The 24,444-nt window shown below is 54.4% G+C and overlaps 1 protein-coding gene and 1 long non-coding RNA gene across 14 annotated transcripts; one reads left to right on the top strand and one right to left on the bottom strand.

Moving 5' to 3' along the window:
- Positions 1–1,769: 1,769 nt before the first annotated feature.
- Positions 1,770–24,444, top strand: ADAMTSL4 (ADAMTS like 4). Of its 13 annotated transcripts, none has more exons than XM_082685920.1 (20): positions 1,770–1,944; positions 6,869–6,994; positions 12,617–12,821; positions 15,919–16,023; positions 16,204–16,279; positions 16,564–16,919; positions 17,141–17,822; positions 18,068–18,170; positions 18,911–19,047; positions 19,409–19,613; positions 19,852–20,024; positions 20,175–20,286; positions 20,390–20,575; positions 20,764–20,893; positions 21,448–21,652; positions 22,015–22,191; positions 22,481–22,687; positions 22,800–22,979; positions 23,266–23,410; positions 23,557–24,444. In XM_082685920.1, exons 3-20 carry the CDS (start codon positions 12,811–12,813, stop codon positions 23,691–23,693), a joined length of 3,327 nt encoding a protein of 1,108 aa, XP_082542046.1. In that variant the 5' UTR covers positions 1,770–1,944; positions 6,869–6,994; positions 12,617–12,810; the 3' UTR covers positions 23,694–24,444. The 13 variants fall into 13 exon arrangements, 11 of the variants coding, with proteins under 11 accessions (XP_082542046.1, XP_082542047.1, XP_082542048.1 ...); XM_082685921.1 differs by having other exon boundaries at positions 1,770–2,200; XM_082685922.1 differs by having other exon boundaries at positions 1,770–6,347; positions 16,204–16,261.
- On the bottom strand, positions 7,987–14,073 carry LOC309842123. Its single transcript, XR_014299504.1, has 2 exons — positions 13,762–14,073; positions 7,987–8,207 (listed from the first exon to the last, which is right to left on the bottom strand). It is a non-coding gene; the product is annotated as an uncharacterized lncRNA (long non-coding RNA).

Genomic DNA, 24,444 nt, shown 5'->3' with positions numbered 1-24,444 from the left:
TGATTGTTGCTGATCTTATGCAAAGCACACATCTAAGCATTCTCTCCCCTCTGGCACTTAGGGCAAATTCCTTAACTGGCCTGTCTGTGCCTCAGGGATCTCACCTGCAGTATGTAGATGATAATAGTAACTACCTCACCGGACTGTGATAGGGGTTCTTGGCAGGCTCAGAGCAGCGGCTTCAACTCAGTAAATGGTAGTATTTTTTTTTTTTTTAATTTTTTAACCAGGCTCTAATGTGGAGCTTGAATTCACAACTCGAGATTAAGGGTCATATGCTCTATGACTGAGCCAGCCAGGAACCCTTCTGCTGGTATTACGATTATTGCTGCCTAGGTACATTCAGTCTCCTTGTTTTGAGAGAGGCCCTTTCCAGGCGATTCCCACCGCCTTCCCTCACGCTGAAACTTCACAACTCACACAGCACCTTCACGCATATGCCATGTCTGCCTCCCAGCGGCAGAGAGAAAGTGACTACCCTAGGCCCCTCCATCTGCCCCTGCCTCATCGTATTCCCTTCCAAGAGTCTCCCCCACCCCGTCTCTCCCCAGTTCCCATCTATAGCAATCCCTTTCCTGAAGCACCACACTGACCACAAAGCCTTCCCAACTGAGAATCCCCCTGCAGAACAAATCCCATGAGAGATGTCTGGCCAGTCCTGCTCAGCCTGCACCTCTCACCGAGAATCCTCCCACAGCCAAGGCCTTTGCCAGAAAGCTGCTGAATGAAGGAAATCAGAATGGTGATGATTCTCCCACCCCAAGATGTTCCCATCTTGAAGGGAGGGAAAGAGGAGACAACGAGAGACTGATCTGCACCGTGGACTAAGAGACTGAACACACAGGCAGTGGCCAGAGCAGATGGAAAAACAGAATTCCAACCCATGACCTGCAGAAACCTGCCCAGCAAACCAACTCCTCATCAACAAGAAAACACCCAGGCTATCCATAGGTCACATCTGTAAGAAGACTATCTCTAGTTACAATTCAGAAAGCGAAACGTGAACTTTCTGTAACAATTGGCTCAAAATGGCCAGAACGGTCAACTTCCCCAAGTTTTGTCCACATTGCAACTTAAGAGCCAAACAATGTGGAAGACGGTAAATGGCCAAATACGCACCCCCAACCAGTCACACAGGATGCCTGGCTTCTAGGTACCTGCCTTTACAGCTTAACCCAGGCAGACAGCCTGCAGAGAAGGCACATCGGAATCCTTCCCTTTTTCCTGCTATAAATAAAGCTTTCCCACCCCTCTGCCTGACCTTCAGTCTCTTTGAGAACAAGTGACCATGGCTGACTGACTCCCTTGATGTAACAAGCTCTGAATAAATAGGCTTTGCTCTTATCTGGTTGGTGTTCGTCTATTTCCCCAAGACCCAGGAATGGCAGCTCAGGGAGCAAGACTCGGACCGTCCTCCGTCAGTACCCTTGGTCCGCCTGGGGTGGAGCTCAAGCCCTCAGACAGCGGAGCTGCTGGCTGGTCCACTGGAAATGCTGATCAGACCTTTGGACTCCACTGAGCCAGAGCTGGAGAAGCCAAATTGACTCAGATTAAATCTTCCAGGCATAAAATCACAAAAGAGTTTTTGTTAGATGCTGATTGGGAAGGAGGGGCCCCAGAAGTCTGGGAAAAGGGTAGGACATCTGGGAATAGAGAAATGAGGGAGAGGCCGGAATTTTGCCTAGAACAGGAGCCAGAGATTGCCTGGGGCTGCTTTGGTGGGATGGAGAAGGGAGTCCGGATCCTTTTTTGGGGGGTGGGAGGTGGGGGTGGGGGGAGTCCAGATTCTTATCTAACCTCCACTGAGATCCTTTATTTAGTCCACAGACATTTACTGAGTGCCTAGGTTGTGCCAGGCCCCATTCTGCAGTGCTGGAGATGGGAGTTCACATCCTAGTAGGGGAAGACAGTAAATGGCTAAAGAAGTAAAATAACTTCAGAGTGGTAAGTGCCCTGAGGACCGTGGATGGGATGGTACTGTGGAAGGGACACGCCATGAGAAGGGGTGGCTGGGGAGGGCCTCCTGGAGCCACAACCTGGGGGCTGACCCAGAGGGAACCAGGGGTTCTGCCATCAGGGGAAACAGTTTTCCAGGCAGAGGGAGCTGCTGAAGCAAAGACCCTGATGGGAGACCTGGCTCTGACAAGTTCAATAAGAAACAGAAAGAAGGTCGCTGTGGCCAGAGCTGCATGGACAGAAGGTGAGAATGGTGGGATGAGACCAGGAGGGACATTCAGGGACAGCAGGAGTCAAGGGCCTTCCAAGCCATTCTAAGAGTTGAGATTTTATTTTGGTCTCAATATAATAGGAAGTTACTGAAGGAAGGCACAAAATGGCTGTTTTGCTAAAGCTCTTTTGTCAAGGCTTTCAAAGCTCGCCTCCGATGAAATCTTGCGAAGATCTAGGTAGGTGAGGGATGTGTGAATGTGGGCAGACAGTGTTAAGGAGAAAAAATAGGGGTCAGACCCAGTTGCTGCAAGTCACAGCCAGAACCCCTTGCTGAGCAGGACAAAAGTGGTCATAGAGTAAACCCCTGAAATTATACACTAATTCTGTGTGTGTGCATGCCTTATTTTAGGGAGTAACCCAGAGTTTTCCAGACTCAGAGGAGTCTGCCACCAAAAAAGGCCAGAAAAGGAGAATATTGACCTGTATGCCTGATACACATGTGCTGCCTCAGTAAGGACCTGTGCACGAAGCCCTGCAGAGGAGAGTGGGGGGCAGGGCAGGATGGGAAACTTCACTGAGTACCATGGGCTTTACCTATTTTTAAAAGTCCACTTCAGTGTAAAGGACTGAAGCTGGAGAGGAATGGATGGGTGGGGAAGAAGGTGCCAAAGCCTTGGTGTGGCCTGGGAGGGGCAGAGACACATACAGGCTGATCCTAACTTGACTCTCCCACCCCCAGCCTGTGCACACATGCCTCACGCCTAGAGCAGTCTCACCCTGAGTCCTCAGAGGGCTCGGCTGCCCAGTGAGCACCACCTGCACTGTTCTGGGAGAGTGACAGAAACAGCTCTCCCAAAGATGCCCTTTGGTCAGGTCACTGAAGCCACTGTCCTCTGTCCATGCCCCAGGCTCCTCAGAATCCCACACCTTCAAAGAGAGAATCCTGGACCCCCTGAGCACCCCACTGAGTCCCCCAGGAGCTCTTGGCTCAGATCCAAGCATACTTCAACTCCCAACGGCTTGGTTGGTCATTTTGCTTTGAATAGAAGTTCCCCGGTTCTGCCTGGGTTTGTGCCCGGCCCTAGCCTGGTGAATGGAAGCTGAGATGGGGCTGTTTTTCTCGAATTCTCTCCAACATCTCGGCTTGGATATGCTTTGCCTGCCCACAAATAGGTCTGGCCGGGCCTTCAGGACCCAGCTGTTCTCAGCCATCAGCCAGGGGTAGGAACCAGCCACCCTCGGGTATTCTGATCCCCGGTAATCTGGGGCCACAAGTCAGGGAGTGGAGTCAGCCGCTGATGAAAGGTCCCTGGCAGGATGCAGAGCAGGCTAGGGCCTCCTGGTTCACACTTGAGGAGGGTACGAGGGTGGCTATGTGCAGGTCAGTTAAACCCCAGAGCTCCTGTCCTGCTGCGGAACAATTGAGATCTTTCCACACCCTCCTGAGGCCTCTGGACCACATGGGAACCGGCACAGCCACTTCCACTCACAAAGCCAAACAGAATGTTCCTGCCCCTTCTTCTAACTCCAGAATAAGTACATAATAACATCAACCAGTATTTTGTGGGGAGTCACTGTGGCAGGGCCCGATTCAGTGAAGACTCCATGTGTATCACCTCCCTAAAAGTCCCGCAGAACCTTTAGGTGGTGGCACAAGGAGGTCCCCTTGGCCCGTAGCCAACCAGGGAACTGCAGTGCGAACCCAGGCAGCCTGGGCACACCATGCCGGCAGCTGGTCGCAAATGAAAACAAAGTGATCTGCAGAAGGACCCTACAACCTCGCACCAAATCGTATCCAGTCCTCAGCCTGGTAGCCAGAGAACAAAAGCACGGGCCCTCACGGTTCCACACACTGAGCTCAGAGCGTGCAGTGTGGGGCGCCTACCAGCTCTGAAATAAGGGGACAGCCTGTACTTCTCCAGCCTTCCAGGCTCCCAAAGGCTGCTCATCACTTTGGATGACGGTGTCCATCAGTCCGTCCTGCAGGGGTGCTAGGAGCTGGAAATCCTGGCTGACCCTCCAAACCTCTTCCCTACCCTGGGCACAGGGCAGGTGTGTGGGAGGTGCCTGGCTGGAGGGAGGCCTGGCTGCCTGGCTTAGTGCTTGGGGTCTCCTGCTTCATTTCTCTCATCTGATACATGGACTATCTACCAACGCGTCCTCACTTTATGAGGTTTGGGTGATGAATCTGAAAACTCTGTGGAGACTGTGAGGCCCAGGGCGAGTTCACGAATTTGGGGGTGTGGTGTGTCTCTTAGCCTCTCTCTGCTTGCGTTTCCCAGCCTCTGAGGCGGGACAGGATGCAGGGAGAGGACAGAGGCCGAACTGGTCATCACCAACACTCCATCCCCTGCCTCTGGCCAGTGGCCTCCAGTGGAAGAGACCCTTCCCGCGGGTGGAAGAAAGCAAGACAATCAGGTGTGAGAGCCTTCCAGTGGCCAGATTGAGGCGCAGATACCGAGGAGGGCTGAGGAGGAGCTCAGATATGTTTTTCTCCTGACACCTGCCCTGGAGCTCAGTCCTCAAGGCTTCAAAGGAAGAGTTTCAGGGCCCAGATAAGGCAACTCAGTCGTCAAACACAGTCATCGCTTGGTACCCGAGAGAGGAGAAAAGCAAGCTGCAAACTGCTCAAGGCAGAAGGCCTGCTGCCCATGTTAGGACCACAGGGGCGTGGAGCCTGCTGGCCATGGGCACAGGGAGCAGGCCCAGGGAGGCCAGAGTGGGAAGGCCTTAGAGCCTGGCTGAAGTCTGCACTGACCAGGTGGCCACTGAGCAGAGACCAGGAAGGGCAGTGGTCACCTGAGAGCCCTGGAAATCCCCTGGGACAATGGCACCTCCGACTCTAGGTGCACCCATGCATCTGTGTGTGGGGGAACCCTGAGGCTGCGGAGCTGAGTTGCCTCCCGCCCGTAGCAAGCCTCCACCCTCCTGGCTCTGCCTTTCTGTCCTCAACGTGTTTAGCCTCCCCTCTTGTTCTGCGACACCTGCTGGCCCCATGCACCCTTTTCTCCCCCCAGAGTGCTTTCGCCACTCTCGGAGCTTGCTTACGGCACAAGGCAAAAACTTCCTTTTTAGCGTGTGTCCCCAGTTCTTTTGGACTAATGTCTCTGTGGCCATTTCGAAGACTTTTGCTAAGGTTTCCCCTCCGCATACGCCACACACAAGAGGTGACTGAGAGCCGGTCCTGCAGGTGAAACCCAGAAGTCTAAAGCAAAGCTCCGGCCCTGAGCAATGGAGAAGCCAGTTACTGACGCAGTGCGCTTGCAGTCCGCGGAGAGCCGCAGGGACTAGCAGAGCTGGGTGCAGCTGGAGGGAGAGAAGACCAGCAGGGCTCCCTGAGAGAGGTGCCAGTGGAGCTGACCTTAAAGAAGGTCGGGTGTGAGGAAGGGGAAGGCGAGAAGGCATTCTGTGGAGGCTGTGATCACAGTGTCAGGCTTCTGCATCGATCATCCATGTAGGAGGCCAGGGGAACTTCATTAGGTGATGGCCATGGAAAGAACGAGAACACATAACTATGTGAAGGCCAGAAAGTCAGTCTCTGGGCTCAGAGCCCTGGATTTCATATCTGTGAAATGACCTGAGGTCTAACTCTGGCTTTGCTAGGAACTGCCACAAGTGCTTTGCCTGTCAAATGAAGGACTGGGCAAAATGTCTCTAACGGTCCACACTATTCTAGAGCAAGGAGAGAAAGGACTCAGGTGACTCTAGGCTTCCGAAGAACAGTCCCAACAACAGGAGGTGAGAAATCAGGAGAGGAATCAGGTTTGGGGAGAAGACTTGAGTTTTAAGTAAACAGGCTGGACCCCACCCTGACCCTGCCTTCCACTAGGCTGACTGGGTCTGTCCCACTGCGTCCCCTCCTCTGGGAGCGTGACCCCGCATGCAGGAAGGTCAGAGCAAGGAAGAGGAACTGACCTTTGCTCTGGGAGACTTGTCAGCTTCTCCCTCGGTGAATAAACACCTCTGTTATCACCCACACGGTCTTTCTGGAAGAGGAGCTGATGCTGCAGAGTGCTTGAAGGCTGGGGTGGAATCCTCTAAAGGGACAGTTGAGTTTCCATCATCCCAGGGTAAGGGAAGCTTGAGCAATAAATTGTTGGGAAGTAAATTGAAATGTGGTTCCTTCATGCCCTGGTTCCTGCACCTACGTGAGTACCTGGTTCACAGGCAAACCTCCGGTGAGTGGTTCAGATGGGGGCATCATGCTTAGGCATGAACACAACCCCTTGGGAACAGGATTCCCCAGGCTGGGGACTCGGTCCCTGTGATTTAATTATCCCCGTAGGCAGCTGTCAGTAGCACCGAGGTGAGAGGCTCCCTGGCTGGGAGACAGCTGCCGCGGCCAGGGGTTGGGGCCAGGACAGGGATGGATGGAGATGGTCCTGGGAGACAAGGGGTTGGCTCAGAGAGACTGAGTGGGGGTTGGGGGATGGGGTGGATGTTCCAAGCGTAGAGGGGAGGGAGGGCAGAGGGCACTCCAGGCAGGGAAGGAGACACATAGGCCCTGGCTGAGGGGCTCTGCCTGTTTGGCGGGGTGTGAAGCTGGAGAGGCAGGCTGCGGTCACAGGGCAAAGCTCTGAATGCCAAGCTCAGAGCCAGACTAGATCCTGAAGCTGCCAAGAGCAGGGAAGGCTGTGAGCAGAGAGGGGAAACTATCTCCAGCACTAGGCACAGACGTGGCCCTTATTTGTCCACTCAGGGCACTTGAAGTCCCCAAATGAGCCGTGGCCTGTGGTCAGAGGGCAAGCCCACACTACCTCCTGCCTCAACTCGCCTTGCCTTCACGTCATGCCCAGACACTCATATTTCTGACTTCAAGGCCTTGGTATGTATGAAATTCTTGCCCCTCCTTTGGCAGCCCTGCCCGCCTCTCTGGCCACAGTTTTGAGTTTGTACCCTTATTCTTACCCTTTTATGTCTGCCTTTCTTGGGCCTTCAGCACAATCTGTCAAGATTAATTTGACACCAAACTGGCTTTCTCTAGAAAGAGGAAAGGCAGGGAAACTTCTAGGCATGAGAGCAAAATTCATGTCATATGGGAAGAATTACCGTGACCCCTTCCTTAAGGCAGTTAGAGTCTTCTGTGTCCCGTGACAACCCATTGGAGAAAGAAGCCATTTCTTGAGGCACAGGTAAGTAGGAATATGGATTCTGGCCCATGGAATCTGGTGCTCCGCTGGCCCTTCCCTGTTTTGTTCTGTAACTGCAAATGAGACACCTTCTTCAAACCACGAATAGGACCCTCATCACTTCCAGAACCTGCTTTCTCTGTTTACCTCTGCTCTGCTTGGAAAATTCTTAATTTACATCTGGAATTAGGTATGGGGTAGGACATTGGGTCCAGTTATCACATGGACCTTTATTCTCTTGTAGGAGCCTCTCTGGGCTGGGAAGATAGGTTTCTGTCACCTTCCTTACTGGGGACAAAATGCACTATTTCCTGCTTTTAATTCACATCTGTAGTTGATCTTGGAATTGGTCACAGTACTTTGTGTGGCCAGGACACTAAGTGCACTTCCAGACTCAAGAACGAAACAATAGGTTGCTCTGTTTTCTCAGAATGCTTGGAGTCCTGAAGCCTGGTCCCCACCACCACTAGGCAGTGCCTGCCCTTCTTTCTGTAGCCCAGCCCTTCTGCCCAGAGCATCTCTGCCCTGGGTTCAGCGGAGCCCTTGTTCACTCAGGACAGAGCATCTCAAGCTCTGGTCCAGGAGCCCCAAGGCAGCAAGGAGCCTGCCAAGTGGGGAAGACATCACAGAGCTCAGTCCTGGTAGTGGCTCTGCAGCCAGAGATCTTAGTAAGGAAGACAACTTCTGCCCAGACAGCAACATCACTTTTTTCCCCAGTCCCTGGCACAGAGGCTGCCCCCATCCCCCGCCCTCCCGCCATCTCAACCTGCTAAGAGAACACACGAATATGTCACTTTATCTCTGGCAAGTCCTTGCTGAGTCATGCTGGTCAGAGAATTCGGGGCCTCTAGACAGAACAGCTTGTAAGTCTTCACACAGGGCAGAGTCTTGATCTGTATGGCACGTCAGCTGGAAAACAATTTGAACAGCATCGTTAACCATAACACTGACCACCTTTTGTACAGGACTCTGAGCTCACATACACATGCTATCATCTTTATTTTGGTTTTTACAATAACCTACGAAGTAGAGAAGCTGGGCACTGTTGTTAGTCCATTTTTAGAGATGACAAAGCTGAAGCCGAGCATGCCTGAGGCCACACAGGTCCCCAAATGGCAAAAAAAGGAACTGGAGTCTGGATTGGTGCCGGTTCTCCAGCACTTTGTCTCTTCAGGACCAGGTGCCGAGTATCACCAGCTCGCAGTGGCAGCAACAGCTCGGACCACCGTGGGCTCCCCAGGGCCTGGTAGCTGCAAGGGCATGTGGATACTTTTGAATGTTCTCTAAGATCCTAATGACAAGGCTGATTGGGAGCTTGCATCAGAGGGACAGGTGCTGGCCAGTCCTTCCCATCCCTGGAGACAGGTACCATTTTATTAAACCTGTTAAATTGCTTGTGTGTAGACTATTACAGAGGATATGGCCTGAGAAATCTTCCAACTTAGCAGACAATGAATATCCACTAACATCTCAGAGGACTGGTCCAGAAGCCCTAGCTTTATGGCCATGTCTCAAACACATATGGAAGAAGATATGCATATGAGCCCAAACCACTTAACACATTTGTCAAAGTACCGACAATATTATAAACCTAATGGCTGCCAAGTTCTGTCCAATCAATTCACTCAATTCCACTGACATTTGCTGAGTGTGTCCGGTCTGTAGAACGCCGAAGAACAGACAGACACGTGCTCAGGGAGGTACTGAGGAAAAGTCTGTCACCGAGGACCAGGGACCTACCTGAGGGGCACTCTTAGATTGAAATATGGAACTCAAATTGAGAAGAATTCTAACTTTGGGAGTTTCAGACCACATTTAATGTCTCCAGAGCAGTGACTAGGAAACCAGAGCGTCCCACTGTGTCTTGGTCCTTGATCCTTGTTTGCTGTTAGCAAACAGGTCACATTCTGTTTCTGCGTCATTTTATGACCCTAGAGCCCCTGGAGCCATGCTAGGACAAGACAGCTATCAGAGCTAGAATGTGGCCAAAGCTAAGACGGTGCTCCCTATTTCTCATTCATGGGCTCATCCCATAAGCTTTTATTAAATGCTGCTATGTGCAGAGTGAGGTGCCCAGTGGTCCCACCCACCGGGTTCCTCACAGGGAAAAGGTCACAATCGGCTGTTTTAATGACCTGTGGGAAGTGAGCTAAATGGGCCAAGGCAAAGCCTAATGGTCAGAAGAATGGCCTCAGTGAAAGAAAACAGCATGAACCAATGTGACAGGATACTGGGAATCAACAGCTGGAGACCAGCCTGGTGTGTAGCGATTGGGAAAAGAGCGGCTCTTCTGGAACAAAGGAGTTGAGCAAACCATGATTCCGAGAGGCAGAAAAGCCAACACCAGGCTTTCTGAAAATGGTTACTGTGACCACAAGCCAAAAGACAGATGATTTCATACGGGTTCCTGGGCCCCACCTGTACACAGCAACATTATCTGGAATAAGGACAATGTCTCACAGGAAACAGTTAAAATTTTACTTACTTCAAAACACAACTCCCTTAATCTACTACTAGAAAAAAAAAATGATTAAGCCAACTCAGCTAAATTTCTCAAAAATCTGTACATACATACATACATATATAGAAAATAGCTTCGACCTGTGAGATTTGGGGCAGACTACTGCATTTCTCTTGGTGGTGTTCTTTGCAGATCTGTTAAGATGAGCACCGTGCACAGAGTAAGTGCTGTACACATACATGTTAGCTCTATTATCATTAAACTGCTGTGTTACATTCAAAGTCAGACGGATACTCAGCCTGTCCCCCTCTTTTTCTTTTATCTGTCCTATCTCTACAGATGCTTTTGGGTGAACATCTAATTCTCACACAATCTTTGAAAAACACTTCTTTTTATCCTCGAGGCAATGTCCACAGATTTAATCTGGTACTTCACAAGTTGCTGAGCCATAGAAAATTCTTTCCTTTGTACGATATTTTCAGACCACCGAGTCACAGGAGGTGACAGCTGTAGTAAATCTTGTGGGCTCTTCAGTCCACAGCCACTTCTTAATGGAAAGGACTATTTCTGACCTTCAGTTCATGGCAGTTGCAAATGTCAAAGGCAGATCTTTTCCCTCCTCTCCCAGGCTCCCTCCTGTTCCGCAGTTTGCCTCCTCTTAGATAAATGAATGCTGATGGGATGTCATTCCCCGGACACTGAAAGATCCCTGACCTAAAATATCTTCCTCTGGCCCTGTGGGCTGGGTGTTTCGTCACCTGCGTTGTGCTCTAAGGCCTGAGCAAAGGGGGGCTTCCCCTCCAAACCCAGGACTATAAATACCTCTCTGGGTTAGGACTGTATCATCAACAGTCCCTAGATAAACTAGCCCTCCTGGGAGGGCAGCATTAACCCATTATCTCCCCAAGCTCTTTAGGAACACATGACCATTGCTAAAGATTTTTTTTTTTTTAAGATTTTATTTATTTTATTTGACAGAGAGAGATCACAAGTAGGCAGAGAGGCAGGCAGAGACAGAGGGGGAAGCAGGCTCCCTGCTGAGCAGAGGGCCCGATGCGGGGCTCAATCCCTGAGCCGAAGGCAGCGGCTTTAATCCACTGAGCCACCCAGGCGCCCCTGCTAAAGATGTTTTAAGGAGAGGCACAAATTCGAGGCTTGTAGACAAATCTGATCAATAGTCATGTTTTGTGGAGTGTACTTACTGTCCTAAGAAATTTTTTTAGTGACTTTTCGATATTTTCAAACCAGGGTTTCACTTCTCCTGAAAAAAACAAAAACAAAATACAGAAGCTCTCGCAACATGGTCTTGAATCCCCAGAAAATCACAGCAGTCTCTGGTGTCCCCACTCGGCTTACCTACCTGCCCACAGGCCTCTGAGCTGCAGTGAAAAGTTGGGAGAGAGGGCCTGGGCACCTGGGACTCATTTGTTCTGTAACATTCCGATTCAAATATTTATTTTAACCCTACAAATACAGGGGGGGGAAAGCACAAAGTATGAAAAAATAGAGATGATACAAAGTAGCCTAAATAGTCCTTGTCTGGAAAGAATGTAAGGATTTATTGAGAAAACAAAATATGCATGCTGGGTTTCAAATAAGGAAACAATTCTTACATTTTAAAAGCACATTGTATTTTCCCTTTCCTCATCTTTTCCAGATAACATTTATTTTGGTTGAGTTCAAGTGTTTAGTTCCCCATGGCTAGTTGTCTCCAACTAGACCCAGCTCCTTGAGGCCATATACTGTCTTCTGTGTCCTCAGCACTAAGTGCAAAAAGGTGCTTTAGAATCCTTAGGTGTGGGTGCCTGGGACCCTATGATTTTGTGGGATGTAAGAGGTTGTTTCTGGAACTTCTATTTTTATGTTTTTCTTCTTTTTTTTTTTTTTTAAGATTTTTATTTATTTATTTATTTGACAGACAGAGATCACAAGTAGGCAGAGAGGCAGGCAGAGAGAGACAGAGAGAGAGAGAAGGAAGCAGGCTCCCTGCTGAGCAGAGAGCCCAATGAGGGGCTCCATCCCAGGACCCTGGGATCATGACCTGAGCTGAAGGCAGAGGCTTTAACCCACTGAGCCACCTGGGCAGCACCCTCCCTCTTTTTTTTTTAAGATTTTTTTTTTTTTTTTTTTTTTTTTTTTTGACAGAGAGAGATAGCAAGAGAGGGAACACAAGCAGGGGGAGTGGGAGAGGGAGAAGCAGGCTTCCCACCAAGCACGGAGCCGGATGTGGGGCTGGATCCGAAGACCGAAGACCGCCCCCTCCATCACGACCTGATTGGGAGGCAGATGCTTAAGGACTGAGCCATCCAGGCGCCCCCATGTTTTTGTTTTTCAAGAGAAGCTATGAAATATCTGGTTTTAAAATATTGAAAAGTCAATGTAAAAAACAAAGTTTGAAAATACTGAGCACCTGGGTGGTGCAGTCCACTAAGCTTTAGTGTCTTGGTTTTTGCTCAGATCAGGATCTCAAGGTCCTGATATCCAACCCAGAGTCCTGGTTCTGCATTCAGCACAGACTGCTTGAGTATTTTTCTCCCTTTCCCACTGGCCCTCCCACTAGTGCTGTCTGTCCGCCTGTCTCTCTCTCTCTCTCTCTCTCTGAAATAAATGAATAAATCTAAAAGAAAGAAAGAGAAGAAAATACTGAGTAGACCCAACAATGCACGACTGTGGTTCACAAGTAGATGGCAATTAAAAATTTTAAATAGTAGTGACCATTTCTTCTCTATGCCAGCCATTTTGTATAAATTATTGTTTTATTAACAAAACTAATAACATAGCAAAGCTCCTGAGTGAAAATTCAAACAGTATATAGGCGTATGGACTAAAAAGCAAAAGCCTATTTTTTCCTCCGCAGGTGTTGCCACCCATTCCGGGTTTGGGGTGCATTCCTCCAGCTACGGATGGACAGACATATCTGCAATCTTGTCATAGTTATCAGATTAGTCCCATTTTACAGATATGAGGAAACTGCAGCACAGAAAGGTGGGAGTCTTCATCTAAGATCACGGAGCTGCTCCTGGAGGGAGCCAAGATTCAAATCCAGATCCTATGACTCACAGGTCAGCGCATTCGTTCTGCTACGCCCCATGTGTAAAATTTTGTGGATAAAGAAACCGAGGCTCATGGAGGTCTCCGAGCTGTGTCACACCACACAGCTCGCAGCCCAGTCCCGGAGAGGCAGGGGTAACCGGGCTCTCAGGAAGGCGAGCGCGGGGACACCCGCTGGCCCGGGGTCCCATGGCTCATCCCGCTGCAGCGCGCAGCTCCTCTCTGCGCGGGGCTCGCCCACGCCGCTCGGCGCCCCTTGCGCAGCCCGCTCCGACCCCGCTCGGGAAGCCGGGGTCTTGGGAGTCCAGAGCCCCGGCCGGGTGCAGCGTACGAGCCCAGCTACGGCTGCCTCCGCAGGGGGTAGGGACCGCCGCGGCTTCGCCCGAGCCATGGTCCGGAGCCCGGCACGCGGAGGTGGTCGAGGCCAGCAGCCCTGGGGTGGGTGGCCCAGACGAGCAGCGGGTGTGGGGCCGCCGGGGGGCGCGGGCTGGGCGCGTGGCGGGCGGGGCGCCGGCGGGCGGGGGCGGGCGCGGGGGCGGAGCCGCGGCCAGAGGCAGCAGTGTCCCGAGCCCGGCTCAGGGGCCGGAGTGGCCGCCACGGAGCCAGGCTACCTCCAGGCAGCGCCCGGGCACAGAAGGGTTAACGGGCCACCGAGGCCCGCGCAGAGCAGGTACAGACCCCGTCGGGACCCCCGGTCCTGGCCGCCCTCTCTCCCGGGTCCCGTTAGAGTCCCCGCCGCGCGCGCCCGCGCAGCCCCAGCTCCCCGCGTCCCGCGGTCGTGCCCCAGCCGCGACCCCGGCCCCAGCTCTGTAGCCTCGGAAGATCTTCTAGTTCCTGGGGTCGAATTCCTGGGGAGGGGGTTTCGGATCCTGTGGAACTCTGGCCCCATCACCCCGGCGGAGAATCCGCCAAAATTCCTACTAAGTCACGGAGTAAAGTTGGAAAACATACCCAGGACCTCCCCGCACTCGCCGGCGCCTCCTTCGAGGATGTGTGCCCCTGTCACCCCCCCGTAAATCCAGGAGCTGGGGTCAGGGACGCTGGGAGGGTTGCGCAGGGGTGCCTTTGATCTGGCAAAGCCTGATGACTGGAAAGGAAGGACACCTGTTTGGATCGTCCTCCAAAACCCATGAATGGAGGGCACAGTGAGGACCAAGGAGTTCTGACCCAGGGCAGGGACTCTCCAGCCAGCCCTGAAACACACTGCCCTACCCTCTCCCTTGCAGCAGCAGCCCATTTCCCAGAGGTGGGTCCCTCTGGGGTTGAAGGGGTTAGCCCTGCCCAGGTCTGTCCTTGATCCTCACTGGCTGGTGTGGAGGTGTGGCCAGGAGGGGCCCAGGTTTGTCCAGACCAGTGTCCGGCCTGCCACGGGGATGACCACTTTTGACCTCTCCTTTCCTCACCATGGGCAGTGAGACACACCAGATGAGGAACATGAAAAGGGGTGAGGAGCACAAATGTGTGTCTGTTTCTGCAGTGGAGGGGGTGTGGGTCCCCTGCCCAGCTGTGCAGGGGGTGGGGTAGGACTTTTCCAGAGAGGGAGCCAGGCCTGGCCAGGGCTCCAGGAGTTCACGTCACCCCCACCCCCCACCCCTCACTTCTCCAGGGAACTGCCAAAGCCAAACCCAGCTCAGGACAGGATTATGTGTACTGGGTAGACCCATAGAGAGAGAGACAGCAAGATGGGGGGGCCGGTGCTGAGAGGGTCAGAGAGAAGCAGAGCCTGAGAGGGAGTGGAGAGGGTACCCAGCAGTACAGAAGGGGCAGACAGTGACCATCAGCCCCATCTCTCCTCTTTGACCTCAAGCAACAGGGCCAGGGAGAGAGCTGAAGGATTGGGTGGACCGTTGGCCCTTCTCTGGAACCCCTACGCCCCCATCAGGGTGGAGTTGCTGACCTCAGTGGCTAGCCCAGCCAGGGGAAGGAGCAGCCATCAGCAACTCCTTCCTAGCCCCAAACAGCTGAGGTGACCCTGGGAATTCAGGCTCGGCCTTTGCAACCCCCCCCCCCCAAACTTCCAGGTCTTGGGGTCTCAGGGAGGGGAGTGGGACTGAGAGTGTTGCTACCCCCAAGTACATTCCTGCCCTTCCCTCTGTCATTTTCCTGCCCCTAAGCTGGCCCACCTCGGCATTAGCTCCTTGGATTCCTCTCCCGGGTGCCTTTCAGATCCAACAGAAACATTTTTTTTTTCCTGGAAAGCAGAACTAAGAGCGGGTTGAGGAGTGGGGGTGGGAAGGGCTCGTACTGAGCAGCAAGGGGCTGGAGAGGACTGGGGAAGCGGTGGCTTTGAGACCAGGCTAGGGTTCCAAGCTCCACTTCCCTGATGATGAAAGCTAGACTTCAGGATGGACTTCCTGGCTCCTCAGGATGATAGGACTATGACTGGGGAGCAAGGGCTGCATCTCTCCTTCCCAGGTTTCCCCAGCCCATCATCACCTGGCCTGAAATGAGCCCTCACTGAACCAGTGCTGAGGGATGCTGGTCCGTAGAGGGAGGTTAAATGAAATGGGAAAATCACCTGGTTCTCTAAGAGATTAAAGCATCAGCCCATTTAGTTTATCTCTTGGCTACAAAGTGAGGCCAGCAGAGATGTGCCACGGAGTTCCAGAAGGAGCCTAGTTAAAATAAAACGGAAGAAGAGGCTGGGAGGCAAGTAAGAACAGGAAACCTCAAGGGACTTCGTCTTAGCTCCTTAGAGTAGGTATCTGCTGTCCTCACCCATGCCTTCCTTAACTGTCCAGGACCTTCCAGAGGGCAGGAGGGAAACAAAGTAAAAAATAATCTTAAGGCAGACACGTGTGCATGTATGGCCTGAGCTGGCCGGTAAACAGTCACTAGTCGAGAGGAGGGAGGAGCTGAGAAGTTCCTGCAGGCTGAGGGGAGGGGACTGTGCCACAGTTGGGAGGTTGAGGTCAGACCCCTCACCCTCTAGCGGACAGGAAAGGGCAGCATTACTTCCCGCTGTTTCCCTTAGGGTCATAAAGGGGTGGGCCAGTCTTCCTCCACCCCTCCATCCTCACTGGGAGATGTCCTTCTGAGGAGCCATCCCTGCCAACCCCTGGCTTTCTGGAGCCTGGAGAGGTAACCACCAGGCTTCTGTCCCTACAGAGCGCGCCCACTCCAACCCAGATGCCTGAGTAGTGTGTTTACTTCCGGTCCCCTCTCCCAGGCCCGGGGCATCGAGGGAGGAGCGATGGAGAAGTGGGCGGGCAGGTAAGTGTGGGGCTGCGGGCAGAGGGGCGGCTCTGTCTCTGCAAGTGAGGGAAGGCCATTACTGGGCTGGGCGGGGGCAAGTAATAAGAAGCATCTTCTTTCTGAGAAGCTGGTATTAGGATGTGGGGAGCCTGCTGAGGGGGACGGGGCGTCATAACACCATCTCTGGCTGGTTTGCAGGCCTCAGTTGTGTCTGATGCTGCTTCTGTCGTTCCCTGAGCTCGGCCTGGATCAGGAGGTGCGCCAGGGACCAGAGGTTGTGATACTGTCATTCTCCCTAGCACCCACCCCACTTCTTCAGGCCGGGCCTCCCGTTTTCTGAAGCTTCTGATAAAACATGGCGCCTTTCACATTTGCCTTCTCTTCCCACTCCCCCACCCCCAACCAACTCCTTGCCAAACAATATCAAGTCTCACCTCTGCTATTGACTCTGACCTTGGACCAGTAACAACTGCCCCCACCCTCGGGTCCCGGACTAGATACCGTGTACAGTTCCCTCGAAAATCCTTCTAATTTTGTCTGACTTTTTTGTCCACATAGGTGTTGTCTGTACACTCTCTTCAGACACTCCCCGAGGAGGGCCAGGGTCCTGAGGGTGTCTGGGGTCCTTGGGAGCAGTGGGCCTCTTGCTCCCAGCCCTGTGGAGTTGGGGTGCAGCGCAGGAGCCGGACATGTCAGCTCCCTACAGCTCAACTCCACCAGGACCTGCCCTTCCCACCCCGGCCCCCAAGACATCCAGAAGCCCTGCTCCCCCGGGGTCAGAGCCCCAGACCTCAGACTTCCCGAGGAACCCTCCCCCTGTACAGGCCACAGCCTCGGGGAAGAGGTGGCCCACGTCGAGGTCCTACTTCCCAACTAGGGAGAGCAGAAATCCGGGAGATTCCAGGAGCTCGGAGGTGAGGGGTGGGGCTTCGAGGGGGAGGGCGGAGCCTGTCGTGAGGGGTAGGGCTTCAAGGGAGGGCGGGGCCTTGCTTGAGGGGCGGGGCTTAGCAAATGAAGGAAAGGGAGCAAAGGATGCAGGGCTTAGGGAGGCTTATCTTGGGTGCTAGAAGTAGGCTGGGGAGGCTGGGCAGGAGTTGGCCAGAGCTCTGACCCCATGTCTGCTACACATTCTTAGGTCCCGGGTTCGAGACCCCATCAAGCCAGGAATGTTTGGTTACGGGAGAGTGCCCTTTGCTTTGCCACTGCATCGTAACCGCAGGCACCCCCAGAGACTGCCCAGAGCTGAGACCTCCCAGACCTCAGATCTTCCATCCCTGACTCCAAGAACAGAACCATTCTCCACAAACCACACAGCTCAAACTCAGCTCGCTCCTACAGAACTTTCTGCCCAGCCCCCACACCCCCCAGCAGAACCTCCAAGCCCTGAAACTACTCAGACAGAAGTGCCCTCTAGAACGAGGCCTTTCCCCACGCAGCCCCACCCCAGAGCCCAGGCCTCTGGCACAGAGCCTGCCTCGTCCATCCCCTACCCAGGAGAAAGTAACTCCTTCCATGTGTCCCCTCAGCCAAGAATGCCAGATTCTCAGGGTTCGGCCAGTTTCCAGGTGGCTGAGAGATACCCTAATCTTTTCCTTTCTGTCCCTCGGGGCAGAGGCCATCAGAGCCAGGAGCACTGGAAACCTGGGGGGAATCTCCATGGGTCCCTCATGGAGCCTGCCCCCCACTATCCAGATGGCTGGCTGCCTCTGCTGAATGATGGCCCCCACTCCAGTTCGCTCTGGAGCCTCTTTGCTCCCAATAGCCCTGTGCCAAGGTGTTCTGGGGAGAGTGAGCAGCTGAGAGCCTGCAGCCAAGCGGTGAGTTCTTCCTTGGACCATCCCCTCTCCAGACTTGCACTTCTGCTTTCCTTGGCCCTAAGTCTGGGTCCTTAGCTTGTCAGATCTGGACCTGAGGGTGAAGGGCCTTGGCATCTGACCTCCTCAGGGTAGGGGCATTGGAGCTCTTCCACGGACCTGACCTCCCCCCCACCCCCAAATCCAGCCCTGACCCATACCCCCATTTTCCTCCCCAGCTTTGACTCCTCTGTATCTCCCCACCTCAGCCCTGCCCCCCTGAGCAGCCAGACCCCCGGGCCCAGCAGTGTGCCGCCTTTGATTCCCAGGAGTTCATGGGCCAGCTCTACCAGTGGGAGCCCTTTACCGAAGGTGAGGTTTCCAGCCCCCCTCCACCCCCCACCCCGGGAAGATGAGCTGGTTTCAGACTGGGGGATGATGGGGAGAGGGAGACACCAGCCCCTCTATTTCTCTTCTGTAGGCCCTTGCATTTCTCCTCTGTAATATTTTCTTTCTTACTTCTCAGGGTTGGGGTGAAGAGACAGCACAGGCTGGGAAAGGGGAGTGGGTTTCCGACAGGGCACAGCTGTCAGATGGTGAGGGATAACCCCGCAGAGGGATCAGGCTGGGAGAGGGAGTATACAGAAGTGCCCTACGGCTGCCTTCCTCCAGGAAGAAGTCCATCCCAGGAGGTGGACCTGACAGGAGGAGGGCATGGCCAGAGAGATTCTGTCCGGTGATGACATCAGAGTGGGGGTGTACCGTGGGCCCTCGCTAATACTAGACCACTTGTTCCCAAGTTACTGTCCACTTAATTTTCGGCCTGTGTCAACCCAACGCCAAGAAACCCCTTCATGAGCTCATGTAATCATAGGTTTCAGGTGTCTGTTCTCTCTCACAGCTCACAACCCCTTTGCTGATCTCAGTAACCTCAACTGACCTGACTCAGTTTTTGTATGACCCTCAAAGCAACCTTTCAGAATACAGAATTTTTTTTTTCCCTCCATCCATGGCGACGTAGGCGAGCTCAGGATGTTCTATAGCCAAAATGGGACCTTTGCCAGCCCCCCAGCCGGGACCCCAGCTAACCACTCTCCCACCCTGCTTCTTAGTTCAGGGCTCCCAACGCTGTGAACTGAACTGCCGTCCCCGTGGCTTCCGTTTCTATGTCCGTCACACGGAAAAGGTCCAGGATGGGACCCTGTGTCAGCCTGGAGCGCTAGATATCTGCGTGGCTGGACGCTGTCTGGTGAGAGAGGATGGAGTGTGTGTGTGTATGTATGCACACATGCGTGCACACACGTGGGCATGCGCACAGTCTCCTCAGTCATCATCACAGAAACAAAACCCCAGGCTGACATTGCAAAAAGGAAAGTTCTCACCTACCCAGCTGGAGGTGAGAGCAGAGCCAGAAGTGAATTGCAGGAAGGAACCCCTCAGGCGCGTGCACGCTTCCCTGAGGCTGGCTGGGGGTGATGGGCTGGCACAGGAACACCTTCTCCCTCACAGTGTAAAGATCAAGATGCAGGGTGAGCTGGAGGGTCCCGAGAGGACCAGGCGGGGTGCGGCGGGGTCTGGCTTCAGGTAGCCCCTGCCTCACTCTCCCCCAGAGCCCCGGCTGTGATGGGATCCTCGGCTCTGGCAGGCGTCCAGATGGCTGTGGGGTCTGTGGAGGGGATGATTCCACCTGCCACCTCGTCTCAGGGAACCTCACCGACCGGGGGGGCCCTCTGGGCTATCAGAAGATCCTGTCAATTCCTGCCGGAGCCACGCAGCTCCAGATTGCCCAGCTCCGGCCCAGCTCCAACTATCTTGGTGAGCTCTCCAGATTCTCCGAGTCTTGGGTCCTGTTCCACTCCTGGTCTCTTGGTTCAGCCCTCCACAACCCCACTGAGCACAGGAAATGGACCAAGCAGAGAGAAGTCAGGGGCTCCTTCCCTTGCGGAGGTGGGAGGAAGCCGAGAGAGTGCGGGGTATCGGGCTCTCTGTGGCTAAGTGGGGTGTAGGTGGAGGACATTATGACTGACCCTGTGCCCTGACCTCCAATCTTCAGCCCTTCGAGGCCCTGGGGGCCAGTCCATCATCAATGGAAATTGGGCCGTGGATCCCCCTGGGTCCTACACGGCCAGTGGAACTGTCTTCCTGTACAACCGGCCTTCCCGAGAGGAGGGCAAGGGGGAGAGTCTGTCAGCCAAAGGCCCCACGACCCAGCCTGTGGATGTCTATGTGAGCTTGGGACCTGGAAAAGCTGGACTGCTGGAGAGGGGGGCCTTTCCCTCTGGGGGCAAAACTGTGGGGCACAAGATGGCGGAGAAGGCTAGCAGTATGCCCCCCAGCCTCCTCCCCCAGACAATTCATTATCTTCTCTCTCCCCAGGTGATCTTTCAGGAGGAGAACCCAGGCATTTTTTATCAGTATATTATTTCTTCAGTTCTTCCAGACCTTGGGAGCACCACCCCAGAGCACCACTTCCCCCAACTCCAGCCAGGTGAGACTCTGCTCCCCAGACCTAGGAGGTGGGGAGGGGCTGCCAGGGGAGCTTCAAGGCCGTGGGGGGTATTTGATTTGCCTACGCAACTGTCCCTGCACAGAGATTTTGAGGGTGGAGCCCCCACCCGCTTCGATGCCCCGCCCTGCCCGGACCCCAGGCACCCTCCAGCGTCAGGTGCGGATCCCCCAGATGCATGCTCCACCCCATCCCAGGACACCCCTGGGGTCTCCAGCTGGATACTGGAAGCAAGTGGGACACTCGGAGTGCTCAGCATCCTGTGGAAAAGGTGAGACTTCATGTACCAGCCTGTATTCTTGGCACCCTTAGCTCACATCCCCGACTTGGCACTCCTGATCCCACACCCTGGACTATGGTCCATGCCTCGACTCTGTAACAAGTCAAATCCTAGCATCTGGGACCCCACCGAGCTCTGAGCCATCCTGCCTCCTGTGGCTTCCCTCTCATCCCCTTCAGGTGTTTGGCGCCCCATCTTCCTCTGCATTTCTCGTGAGTCAGGGGAGGAGCTGGATGAACACAGCTGTGCCATGGGCGCCAGGCCCCCAGCCCCCCTGGAAACCTGCCATGGTCCTCCATGTCCCCCATAGTGAGTATGGCCCACAGGGAGGGCTAGGGTCTTAGGAGCACGAGAGCTGTCCCAGGCAGACACGTCCACACTGCCATAGGATCTCACCGTGGGCTCTGCACCCAGCTCATGGGATCAGTGACAGTATTTGATTAGAAAGGCTTATATTCCTGGGATGCCTGGGTGGCTCACTCGTCTGACTGCCTGCCTTCTGCTCAGAGCATGATCTCGGGGTCCTGGGATGGAGCCGCGCATTTGACTCCCTGCTCAGCGGGGAACCTGCTTCTCCCTCTGCCTCTGCCTGCCCCTTCCCCTCCTTATGTGCACACACTCTTTTTCTCTCAAATAAATAAATAAACTCTTTTAAAAAAGAGAGAGAAAGGCTTACATTCCCTAGACAGGAAGAAAACCCTGGCAGCCTGAGCCCCACAAGGGACCTCAGACTCAAAGTGATGAAGATTCCCCCTCCCCTCTGTGGGTCCCCCCAGCCCAAGTCTGTCGTCCCTTCCCCACTACTCATCTCTGTTTCCCTGCTCTGTGTCTGTGCCTCTTTCACGTCTGCTGTGCACGCGCAGCTGGGAGGCGGGCGAGTGGACATCCTGCAGCAGCTCTTGTGGCTCGGGCACCCAGCACCGCCAGCTGCACTGCCGCCAGGAGTTTGGGGGCGGCGGCTCCTCGGTGCCTCCCGAGCGCTGTGGACACCTCCCTCGGCCCAATGCCACCCAGCCCTGTCAGCTGCGCCTCTGTGGCCACTGGGAGGTTCGCTCCCCCTGGAGCCAGGTGAGTGGGACCTGGCAGGGAGGCTGCTAGGTGAGGAAGGAGCCTAGGTGAACGGGCACCCGTGGGTAGGCACAGTGGTCTCTCCAGTCCTTTTTAATTAGCAGAGACTTTTTTTTTTTAACTAACGAGACCTCTTGAGAAGCCCCTATCTATAAATCCAAATACGACCCTGGACAGGGCTTGGGGGCCCAGAGCCACCAGCCTGCCCCTCAGCCCATAAAGCCATGGAACCGCTCAGTCAGGGGTCAGAGGCAGGTCCTGGTTCAGAGGCCGTGGAGCTGGGGGCCCAGGGAGGGGGGGTTGCCGGGGGTGTCGGGGGGTGGGGAAGTCTGGGAATCTTTCAGAGGCTCTCCTACCCTCAGTGCTCAGTGCGGTGCGGGCGGGGCCAGAGGAGCCGGCAGGTTCGCTGTGTGGGGAGCAACGGTGATGAAGTGAACGAGAGGGAGTGTGCGTCGGGCCCCCCGCGGCCCCCCAGCAGAGAGGCCTGTGACATGGGGCCCTGTACCACAGCCTGGTTCCACAGCGACTGGAACTCCAAGGTGGGCCCTGCACCCCTCGTCCCAGTCGTGCGTCCCTGGTGCCCCTAACCTAAGATCTTTCCAACACGTTTCCGTATGCATATACTCAGCAAGCCCTATTATGGGCTAGATGCCACTCGTACTGGGAACTGCGATATAAGTGAGGAAGAACTTGCATTAGGGTCCTCAGCCCCCAGGACAGGTTCCGCTTAGCTGGCTGGTAGTCGGGGCCCTCCCTAACTCTGGGGATCCAGGATGCATCACCCTCAGCCCCTCCTCCTCCCCCCCAAATCCATCACCTTCTCAACAGTGCTCAGCGGAGTGTGGGACAGGAATCCAGCGACGGTCTGTGGTCTGCCTTGGGAGTGGGGAGTCCCGTGGGGCAGGCCAGGAGGAAGCAGGAGCTGGGAGCACTGAGCAGAGCTGTGCACCGGGAAGCCGTCCCCCGGACATGCGTGCCTGCAGCTTGGGACCCTGTGAGATGACGTGGTGCTGGTATACGGGGCCCTGGGCCGAGGTAAGTGAAAAGCCTGGGACAGGGCTGTCCATCAGTGGGAGTCCCTGTGGGCTGGCAGGAGTCACCCCTGTTCTCCCTTCCTCTTGCACACCCTCCCATTCCTTTGCATCAGTGCTCCTCAGAATGTGGCTCTGGCACACAGCGTAGAGACATCATCTGTGTATCCAAACTGGGTATGGAGTTCAACGTGACTTCTCCCAGCAACTGCTCCCACCTGCCTAGGCCCCCTGCCCTGCAGCCCTGTCAGGGGCAGGACTGCTATGACCGATGGTTTTCTACGCCCTGGAGTCCGGTGAGTGCCTGGCCCCCTTGTCCTACTAAGCGCGGACTTCAGGGAAGGGGAGGCTCCTCTCATGGCATCCCCACTGTGTCCTAGGACGAGGCCAGCTGCAGTCGGTTTATCATTGTCCCATTTCCATGTAGACATGGAGGACAGGTGGGCCCCGTCCATGTGGGATTTCATAATGTTCAGGAGAGGCCCCACATGCACACACTACTTTGAGAGAAGGAGGTGGCCTGGGGGTCAGGAGGAACCTGGGTCATAACAAAGGTCTGATTTGATAGCGGGGTGTCCGCAGTGCTCTCGCTCCTGCCAGGGGGGTATTCAGACGAGGGAGGTCCAGTGTCTGACCGCCAACCAGACCCTCAGCGTCCGATGCCCTCCTCACCTGCGGCCCTCCAGGAAACGACCCTGTAACAGCCAGCCCTGCAGCCAGCGCCCCGGTAAAGAGCCCTTCCCCCACCAACCCCCCAAACAGTGGAGTTAACTGAAGTATGGGAGGGATGAGGGAGGACCAGTGGGAGTGGGCACTGCATCTCCAGAGGGAAGGGTCTGGGTGACGTGCCCACTGGCCTCCTCTTGTCCCCAGATGATCAATGCAAGGACAGCTCTCCACATTGCCCCCTGGTGGTACAGGCCCGTCTCTGCGTCTATCCCTACTACACAGCCACCTGTTGCCGCTCTTGTGCCCATGTCCTGGAGCGTTCTCCCCCAGAGCCTGCCTGAAATGGGTACAGGAGACCCTCTCCTCATGGTTTCCTCATGCCACCATCAGTCACCCACCCATCAGCCCACTCTGTACTCTCTGGCTCTCCGGCCTGCCCTAGTCTCATCAGGGGTGTCCCCTAGGATGGTTGAAGGTGGCAAAGACGACTGTCAAGATATGTGGCTGTGTGTGTGTGTGTGTGTGTGTGTGGTGTGATGGTCCGTGTGCACACGTGCACCACATGGGTATTGGGGGCCTGCATGGATGGATGTGCTCATACACATACTATTTTTCAAAAAAAGAAGTGAAACAGACTGAAGAGGAGTGGAGAGTGGACGATGCCTGTTTCCCTGAGACTTTTCTAGGCTGAGAGGAAAGCAAGTTTGCAGCTCCTTAGTAATCCAAACTGCATAGCACCTGGTCTCCCCATCAACCTGACTTTGTGCCCTACCTAAACTTCAGTTCTCATGTTCAGGCCCCACCTCTTCTAAAGCACCATTTACCATCTGATCCCTCCTCCCACACTTAGTCTCTCCACTTAGTCTTACCTCTCAGAATCAGCTAGGGATGGGCATCAGCCACTGCCAGTCCTGCCTTACCCCAGGAAGAGAGACTATCTCCCCAGAGCAGGGACCAGCTGGGCAGAGGATGGAAAAAAGAAAAAAATAGAACAAGACACCCTAGCTCCTGCTTCCACTCCCCACCTCCGAAAATGGTCCCCCCCCAGAACTAATTTATTTTTTATTAAAGATGATTATGACAAATGAGAAA

Source organism: Mustela nivalis (assembly GCF_964662115.1).
Source record: "Mustela nivalis genome assembly, chromosome: 10".
NCBI classification, from domain to species: Eukaryota; Metazoa; Chordata; class Mammalia; order Carnivora; family Mustelidae; genus Mustela; species Mustela nivalis.
This window is presented reverse-complemented; position numbering and strand designations above follow the sequence as displayed.